Source organism: Triticum dicoccoides, chromosome 5B (assembly GCF_002162155.2).
Source record: "Triticum dicoccoides isolate Atlit2015 ecotype Zavitan chromosome 5B, WEW_v2.0, whole genome shotgun sequence".
Lineage (NCBI taxonomy): Eukaryota > Viridiplantae > Streptophyta > Magnoliopsida > Poales > Poaceae > Triticum > Triticum dicoccoides.
Window position 1 is genome coordinate 40138987 of NC_041389.1, and position 8492 is coordinate 40147478.

Below are 8492 nucleotides of genomic sequence, written 5' to 3' on the forward strand. Positions count from 1 at the left end.
ATTGGCTAAAGAGTTAACTGAATTTTGCAGATTGTCATGGCCAAACTCTTCAAGTTGTATCTTAAGCCTTCGCTAAAGAGTTAACTGAATTTTGCAGATTCTGCTGGCCAAAAATTCAGTTAACTGCCTCTTTTTTGCAAATTCTGCTGGCCAATAATTTGCATGTTCATGGACTGATACGAACATGTAACGTATGAGGGGGATCAACATCAAACTACTCACATTAAACTGAATTTTTTCCAAATTAACAGCTAACTGATTTTTTTTCCAACATCTAACTACTCACATGAACATGTAATGTAGGAGGAGAATCAACATCAAACTACTCAAAGTTAACTTCTGCTTAGCCAATAATTTTGATCACTGAACACTTCAATTACTCAGCACATAAACTGATTTTTTTCCAAATTAAGAGTTAACTGAATTCATCAATTTTACTTTGCACATTTTCTCACGGGCAGCCCTGTACTTCTTCTCGCTGTGCTTGCAGAGGAGATACTGCGAGCAAGGTACCTGGAGATGAACAAGCAAGGAGCCCTGTACTTGTTCTCACCGGCAGCAGCACGAGAAGGGGACCTCCGGCGGCAGCACACAAGCAGGGGAACTCCGAACGGCAGCAAGAGCAGGGGAGGAGCAGCAAGTTGCAGAGGAGCAGCAGAGGGAGATCGAGCTTGAGGTCCAGGCCCACGGGAGTGCTTGAGGTCCAGGACGAGCTTGAGGGGATATCGGCAGCGCAGGCCTCGCGGTGGCGGCGGAGCAGGTCCTGGGTGGCGGAGGAGCAAGCAATTGGGCGGCCTGGGTGGCAGAGGAGCAAGCAATTGGGCGGCGCGGCTCCTGGGCGACGACGGGCACTGGCGTGGCGGCAGCGCAGGTCCTGGGTGGCGGAGGAGCAAGCAATTGGGCGGCCTGGGCGGCGCCGGAGCAAGCAATTGGCCGACGCGGCTCCTGGTCGACGACGGGCCCTGGCAACGCGCGCGTGGCGGAGGAAGAAGGCACACGGCGACCTCTTTGTAACAGATTTGAAGCTGCGAGGATGTTTTTGCAAAATTTGCAGTGCACTACGCTGGAGACAACTTTTCTCGGACGGAGGGAGTACAAGTTTATCCTGAAAAAAAAACGAAAGGCATTTCAACTTTCAATCATCTCACTTCAACTTATTGCACAAACCCAAAGGCACCATAGCCTCTTGATAATAAAAGTTCGGCACCAGCTCCTAGCAAACAATGGCCACCAAACAGAGCCCCAGACACATCCATGGGCCCGGTCATTAGACGTCGCCGTCGACCACCATGCCACCCTCGTCTGCAGCGGTGTGCCGCAGCCGCTGGATCGCCTTCTCCACCTGCACACATACATGACATAGCCGTGTCACCATGAGCACCGCGACAAACAGAAACTGAGCAGAGGATTCAGCCGAGATCATGCGTGAATGGGAAAAGGGCGAGCTCACCTCGCTGTCCCAGTTGGTCCTGGCCGTGATGACGATCAGAGCCACTGTCTGCACCGCCACCCCTATGATCAAGCCCCACCAGATCCCCTGAATTACGACAAACAGATGATCATCAGACCTCTGGTAAAATGTCGCGAGATAGAGGTTAACTGAAGATGAAATTAGTGCGGTAAGCTAATTGCCTTACAGCTGCTCCCAGGCTTGTTTTGAACCCCAGAACGCATCCGATTGGCAGCCCAATGATGTAGTAAGCCCCGACGTTGACATAGGCAACTATGACTTGCCACCCGCTCCCGACGGCGACTCCTGCAGAAATTTCAGAACGAATTTTCAGGTCATTTGGTTCAGTGCAAACCAGGCACGTTGTGTTACTGCCAAGCGTCGCGTGTACCTGAGAGGATTGGCTGGATCCCATTCAAGAAGATGCTGATGGCCAGCAACGGCATCAGTGCAATGACAGCCTCAATCACCGTCGTGCTACTCGTGTAGAGGGTGCTCAGCGGGTACTTGAGGGCCATGACGACGATTGTGGCGAGAATGCTGAAGGCGATGCTCACCGTGACGACCACCAGGACCGACAACCTTGCGACCTTTGGATGGCCAGCGCCAAGCTCGTTGCCGACACGGATACTGTGTGTGCAAACGTTTGATCAGCAAGCGGAAATTGGTCTACATCTTGTTAATTAGGTCTCGGTCGTTTGCACTGACCTGGCCGCATAGCTTAAACCAAGCATGATTTGGAAGTCCCAGTTCCAGTAGTTGATGCTGGAACAAGTCAAAGAGATAGTGATGCATGTTATGTCTTAATGTGTGAATATGAAGATACGATCAGACATTAGAACTTCCGACCAGTGCGTAACTATAACATGGGCTGAATCATGGTGTGGCGTACCAGATAGAGAGCGAATCAAGAGCAATCTCTGAGTTGGGGAGGAAGCCAGTCAGAAGCACAAATCCTTGCACGTACCAGACCTCCAATCTGAGCAAGAACACAACGACGCAAGACATAAACAAGCAAGAACTACCAAACAGTTAACTAGAAATCGCTGATAAATTTACTCACGCTAGCATAACAGCCGATGCGAAGGCGAGCTTGGCGTATCCCCAGAGGCCTCTGAAAGCGAGCATGGACAGCCCGGTCCACGTCTCCTTACAAGCCGGGCTCCAGATGATGTATGCCCATGTCAACGCCACAAGCACCCACCAAGAGAAGCTCAGCGTCAGAGCCGCGCCGAGAAGGCCAAAGCTGAGAACGAACACAGCGAGCCACGAGATGAGGATGTGGAAGACGAGCACAGCAAGCACCATGTATGCCACGGGGTTGACGATGTTCTGAGCCTGCAGGAACCTCTGCATCGGGCAGAAGAGTGCAAACGCGAGCAGCTGCGGCACCAGCCCACGAGCATACAGCTGCCCCGCCACAGCCACATCCTCAGCCTGCCCAATGAGCCGCAGGAATGGCCCAGAGTACCAGTAGAAGAAAGCGATGGCGACGGCCGTCACAAACTGGAGGAGGAGCGCTCTCTGGCAAACAACGCCCATCGCCCTGTACCTCCTCGCACCGTAGGCCTGGCCGCACACCGTCTGCACTGCAGTCGACATGCCGAGCTGCATTCCGCGTACAAGTGAGAAGACGTCGTTTCTAAGCAGCACAAAGTACTATACTACATAGTGCAAGAACGAGCAGAACTAGTTACCATGATGCCGTAGGCTAGGCCCTGGATGCCGATGTTGGTGATGGAGGCCCCAGCGAGCTCGAGCTCACCAAGGTGGCCAACAAACATCTGCGTGACGAGGCTGAGAGTGAAGCTGAAGAGCGTGATGAGGATGGACGCCCATGAGATGCGCCACAGGTTGCCGGCTTCCCACAATGCCAGCCGCGACAGCACGTCGAATGGCACTGGCTCCCACCGCAGCAGCTCCTCCGAGGCGGCTGACTGGTCATCGATGAAGTCCAGCAACGGCGCCGTCGCAGCGTCGCCATCTCCCTCCATTGTCTCCTCCACTTGAGTGTTTCACTCAGTCTAGTTCATTATGGACCAAGCCCTTGTGATGCTGATATATGCATGAACATGTGTACTGTTCAGTAGTTGCAGCTAACTAACCTTCAGGTTCCATACCTACCAGTCTATTGGCTGGCTGTGAATAACTTGGTGACAGGTGCAGGGGTATGAGCACGAAGCAAACGTTACCAACTGAACACAAAACTAAAATCTGTCAGTTTTAGGTAGAAGAAAGTGAGTAAGCTTTCCAATATGTAATGCATCTGTTACTTTCCAGCATGTCATAAATACATGATACATCAACATGTCAGACAGCAATAGCTTACTTTTCTTGTTTCAGATTCAGAAGACCTCTTTCTAAAAACTTAACTATAAGCTTTCCAGCAGCTGGTTGTTTCTCTAAGGTCAGCTGATTGTCAACTTTTCGACACAATTTAATATCAGGAATTAAATTTCTCTGAAACATCTGGCACGCCACATTGTATGACTGAACTGCGAGACCTCTATTAAGAAAACTCTCCATCAGAATGTGGCATGTCTGAGCATCTCTCTGTGAGGCAGTTCTCAGTACCTTGCTGAGGAGACTGTAAGCTTCATTTATTTTACCTAATGCACATAGCTTCTCAATGACCTGATTGTATACACTCTTAAGCTCTTGTCTTGCTAACATCTTATCCAGCAGATCGAGTAATTCTTCCACTGTACCCTTCTCACAGTATCTATGTATCACTGTCCTGTATGTAACAAGTGTAGGGACAATTCCTCTATTAAGCATTTTCTTCACAAGCTCCGTCGCTTCTTTCAGCCGACCTTTCTTTCCCAAAGCATTGACAACAACAGTATAAGTTACAACATCTGGATGCCTGTTGCTGAGATACAAGTCATCCAACAAAGACAGCGCTGATTCCAAATCCCCCTGCCGAGAAAATCCATGAATTACAGTAGTAAAGTTGATAACATTAATGGTACAACCTTTGCTTTGGCACTGCTCCATGAAGTCTTTGGCCTCTGCCGGCTGGCCTTCCTTACATAACGCATGGATCAGTAAGTTAATCTCCACAGTAGTGGGAAAGAAACCCTTCTGCAACATCTGGGCAACCACATCACATGATTCCTTTAGTTTCCCTTCTCTTCTAAACCCATGCATTACAACACTGTATGTGATATCACTTGGAGTCCACCACTCCTCTGCACTGTTGTTTAGCAATTCCCAAGCCTCTGAAGTTTTCCCAGCTTTGCAGAGACCATTTAATAATGCAGTATGTGTGACTATGTTTGGCTTGCAGCCGTTCTTATACATATGCTTCATCATCTTTCTTGCTTGATCAATTTCCCCGATCCGGCAGAACCCATCAACAACTGCGCTATATGTCACAACGTCAGGGTGACATTCTTTTGAGATCATCTCACTTACAATCTCCTTTGCCTCAGCCATCCTCCCATTGAAGCAGAAAGAGTGCACAACTGCACTATATCCAACCTCATCAACACGAAATCTTTTCCCCTCTGACTCCCTCAAGAACTCCAACGCCTCATCTGCATGCCCATGCTTTGCAAGCACATGGATAAGCATGTTATACGTGACCTGATCTGGAAATAGACCCGCATCATTCCTCATCCTCCCAAGCAAATCCCGCACCTCTGCCACCCTCTTCTCCTTGCACAAGAAGCCCATCACTGTATAATAGGTAATCTTATCAGGTGGGCACCCATTTTGCAGCATTACACTGATCATCTCTAGCGCCTCAACAACCCTCCGCACGCTACATAACCCCTTAATAAGGCAATTGTATGTGACTACATCCGGCTCGACCCCAACACGCCGCATCCGGTCGCTAAACTCAAGCGCCTTGTCGATGCGCCCCGCAAACACAAGCACATTCACCGCCACGTTGCATATCGATATGTCAGGCGCGCACCCATCCTTCTGCATGAGCTGGAGCACGCGCATGGCGGAGCGGAGCTTCCCCGCACGGCTGTACGAGAGCATGAGGTGCGCGAACTGCTGAGTCCCGCGCCTCATGCGGCGACGGATCATGAGGCGCATGACGCGCCGGGCGGGGTCGTGGAGCCTGGTGTGGCTGAGGAGGCTCAGCATTTCGTCGAACACCTCCGGGGCGTGCCGGTAGCGCCACTGGCGATCTGCCCAGCGGAAGAATTCGAACGCGGCGCGGGTGTCCGTCTGCGCCTGCGCGCGGAGCACGGCGCGGACCTGCGGCGGGGAGAGCACCCGGAGCAGGTGCCGGAGCTGCGCCTCCAGCTTCCGGGTCCACGAGCCGCGGAGCTCGAGCAGCTTGCAGGTGTCGCGCACGAGGCGGCTGCGCGACTCCTCCGCGAGGTCATCGTCGCGGGGCGTCTCCTGGACGAGTTCTCCCGCGGCGGCCGAGGAGGACGCGGCGGCGGTGCAGAGGCGGCGGGGCTGGAGGAGGAGGAGCAATGGGTTTTTGGCTAGATGCCCAGCCATGGCGCCCGCTCGCGTGCGCGAGAGGAAATGCGTTTGGTGGTTAGGAAAGCGATTGGCAAATGGCCGGAAGGTGCCGCCGGCGGCGGCGGCGGCGGGCGGCAGGTCACTGGTCGACGAGCCGGAGCAGGCTGTGTGGGGTCACAGCGTCAGGGCAGCGCATATACCTTTTTGCTAGGATCTCCACTTCTCCAGTAGTCGTACGATTTTGCAATAAAACCCATGTGAAGGAGAAACAGTACCTAGCTTCTCCATCTTCAACTCTTTCGTCTGCTCCACCCTAGTCTTTGCACTGTCTTTCAAGAGCAACTCTAACAAAGTCGGCATATTGATAAAAAATGCTTATGGGGCGAGGTGGTGCGCAAACTCGGAGTTTCCATATTTGTTGCCTCCATGATCGTGGTTAAAGAGCAGTGCGGTTCGTGTTCGGGGATGGCCGATGGTTGCAGCCCATGACGGTCGTGCTGGCTCGTGGGATAAGATGGTTTGCATGAAGCATGAAAAGAGGCGCGAGGACGACATGTCTAGTCTTTCTCGATTTTGTCAATGGGCAGCGCCGGTTACGAGGTCTGGATGGCACGAGGACAACACTCGGCTAACATGACCTTTCCCTAGTACGAGAGGACCGGGAAGGACGTACTACTGGAGTGCTAGTTATCATGCCTACGGTAAACGTTGGGTGGCAAAGTACGAAGTGGATAACTGTTGAAAGCATATAGGTAGTTTATGTTTGCCCACGCGTGCAGCAGGCCGGTCTTTGGTTCACAAAGCCCTAACAGTGATGATGCCCTCCTGGCTATGACAATGAAGGAGGTACCTCTCCTATGTCTCCGGCAACTACCTCAGCGGCTTTGGGGATAAAAAATGATCGATTTGTGCAGGGGGCCTAATTGAATTGTTTATATTTTAATTCCTTCCTGGGCTTCTTCATAGAGTTTCCAAGGCAGTTGTCGTGCCTTTCTAGTAATTTCATTATGTATGGGTTCATGTAATTTTACTTTAGTATACTGACATACACTACACGATTACCCTGAAAAAAACATGGGACCCACTTGTCCATAGGGCATCCCGTTTCCTCATTCTCCATGCCATCCATGTGAGGTGAGAGAACACGCGAAGTTTTCTTTTCATAAGTCAGTCATGAGACGCCAAATATGAAATAAATTACGACGATTCTAACATGTATGGTGACTATGCTAGAGTGTCTTTCTTTGGTCAATACGTCGTCTCTACTATAATTTTGTTGTCGTTGAGAAAACCCATCAAATCAAGCTTTATTGATTAGATAAAAGAGTTACATCGTTCACCAAAATCATGAAAAATAAAGTCAGGGGAATCAACATCCCAAACACAAGTTCTAGCCATAGCCACAACATTGGCCTCTCTATTACAATATTATCAAACCAATGAGAAGAATATTATAATCCATGTAAACTACACTTGCCGAAGTAGTCGTGAAACCTCTATTATTAATGGTTTGAACAACCGTAAAACAATCACTGTGAATTGTGAAAGAGTTGGTACCTATTTTATTGTGCAATTTGCAATCCCTTTTTGAAAGCAAATGCTTCAACCATCGCTGCATCGACAACATGGGGAAGATGGCACTAGGTACAACTAATGCACTCACCTTTATAGTCTCTGATAACCACACCAACTTCACTGTCACTTGAATCCTCTCTAGACGCATCATCCACATCGATTAGTAGCTTCCGTTTCATTGGCTTTTTCCATCATTCTCTCAGCACCCCACCCTTCCAATTGCTCGCATACTTATAGTTAGTCATCCTTCTGCGAGTGCTCTAACACCCCACGTGTAACGCCCCAGATCCGATGCGCCAGGTGTCCACCAGTTATTCGTCGTCGTTTCCATGTCATTTGCTTGCGTGTTGCATTTTGCCATGTCATCATCTGCATTTCATCTGCATGTTTATCAAAACTTACATCCGTTCGGGTTCCACCGGTTCTCTCCGTTGTCCGTTCGGAGTCCAGACCTCTCACACGCGCCCGTCGTCCCCTCTCAGACCTTGTTTCGTGAGCGGGTGTTCAACATTCTCGTAATGGACCGTGATTTTCCAAGCGGCCTTGGTACACCACCGATAGACCGCCTGTCAAGTTTCGTGCCTTTTCGAGTCCGTTTGATACTCCAACGGTTAACCGGGGTACCGTAAAGGCCTCTTTTGTGTGCAGACCAACACCCCTCCAAAGTGGCCCAATAACCCATCCAAACCCCCTCCATGCTCTCGGTCGTTCGATCACGATCGTGTGGGCGAAAACCGCTCCTCATTTGGACTCTCCTAGCTTCCCCTCCCTATATATTTGCCTCCCCCTCCTCATTTTTTCGTGGTACAAACCCTAGTCATCCCCCGCCGCCACCGGACACGTCCGGCTTCACCGGACACGTCCGGCTTCACCGGACATATCCCACCGCCACCCGCAGCCAATCACAAGCCGCCACGTGGTGCTCCGCCGCCCACCGCCGCCACAGCCCGCCGGCCCAGGCGCGGCCCGCCCGGCCCAGTTCGACGCCCCGCCGCCTCCCGCGGGCTCCCACGCCTCGCGGAGCCTCGCGTCGCCG

At 51.2% G+C, this 8492-nt stretch overlaps 2 protein-coding genes across 4 annotated transcripts; both read right to left on the bottom strand.

Moving 5' to 3' along the window:
- Nucleotides 1-244: 244 nt before the first annotated feature.
- LOC119307238 (protein DETOXIFICATION 41-like) lies at nucleotides 245-3780 on the bottom strand. Of its 2 annotated transcripts, none has more exons than XR_005149197.1 (9): nucleotides 3148-3780; nucleotides 2514-3058; nucleotides 2343-2429; nucleotides 2159-2215; nucleotides 1842-2080; nucleotides 1638-1756; nucleotides 1451-1537; nucleotides 1208-1342; nucleotides 245-1105 (listed from the first exon to the last, which is right to left on the bottom strand). XR_005149197.1 is itself a non-coding variant. In XM_037583324.1 (9 exons), the coding sequence occupies exons 2-9, from the start codon at nucleotides 3442-3444 to the stop codon at nucleotides 1268-1270; spliced, it is 1506 nt and encodes a 501-aa protein (XP_037439221.1). In that variant the 5' UTR covers nucleotides 3445-3474; nucleotides 3556-3780; the 3' UTR covers nucleotides 1107-1267. The 2 variants fall into 2 exon arrangements, 1 of the variants encoding a protein (XP_037439221.1); XM_037583324.1 differs by lacking the exon at nucleotides 245-1105 and having other exon boundaries at nucleotides 1107-1342; nucleotides 3148-3474; nucleotides 3556-3780.
- On the bottom strand, nucleotides 3438-6055 carry LOC119307237 (pentatricopeptide repeat-containing protein At5g16640, mitochondrial-like). Of its 2 annotated transcripts, XR_005149196.1 has the most exons (3): nucleotides 3780-6055; nucleotides 3556-3645; nucleotides 3438-3474 (listed from the first exon to the last, which is right to left on the bottom strand). XR_005149196.1 is itself a non-coding variant. In XM_037583323.1 (2 exons), exons 1-2 carry the CDS (start codon nucleotides 5915-5917, stop codon nucleotides 3639-3641), a joined length of 2145 nt encoding a protein of 714 aa, XP_037439220.1. In that variant the 5' UTR covers nucleotides 5918-6055; the 3' UTR covers nucleotides 3534-3638. The 2 variants fall into 2 exon arrangements, 1 of the variants encoding a protein (XP_037439220.1); XM_037583323.1 differs by lacking the exon at nucleotides 3438-3474 and having other exon boundaries at nucleotides 3534-3645.
- Between the last annotated feature and the right edge of the window lie 2437 nt (nucleotides 6056-8492).

Excerpts from the sequence above, each read along its gene's own strand:
- LOC119307237 (XM_037583323.1), bottom strand. The coding sequence starts at position 5,917 with ATGGCTGGGCATCTAGCCAAAAACCCATTGCTCCTCCTCCTCCAGCCC.
- LOC119307238 (XM_037583324.1), bottom strand. The coding sequence starts at position 3,444 with ATGGAGGGAGATGGCGACGCTGCGACGGCGCCGTTGCTGGACTTCATC. Across the intron at positions 2,430-2,513 it reads GCATCGGCTGTTATGCTAGC|ATTGGAGGTCTGGTACGTGC; the intron begins GTGAGTAAATTT and ends GTTCTTGCTCAG. Across the intron at positions 1,757-1,841 it reads GATCCAGCCAATCCTCTCAG|GAGTCGCCGTCGGGAGCGGG; the intron begins GTACACGCGACG and ends AAATTTCTGCAG.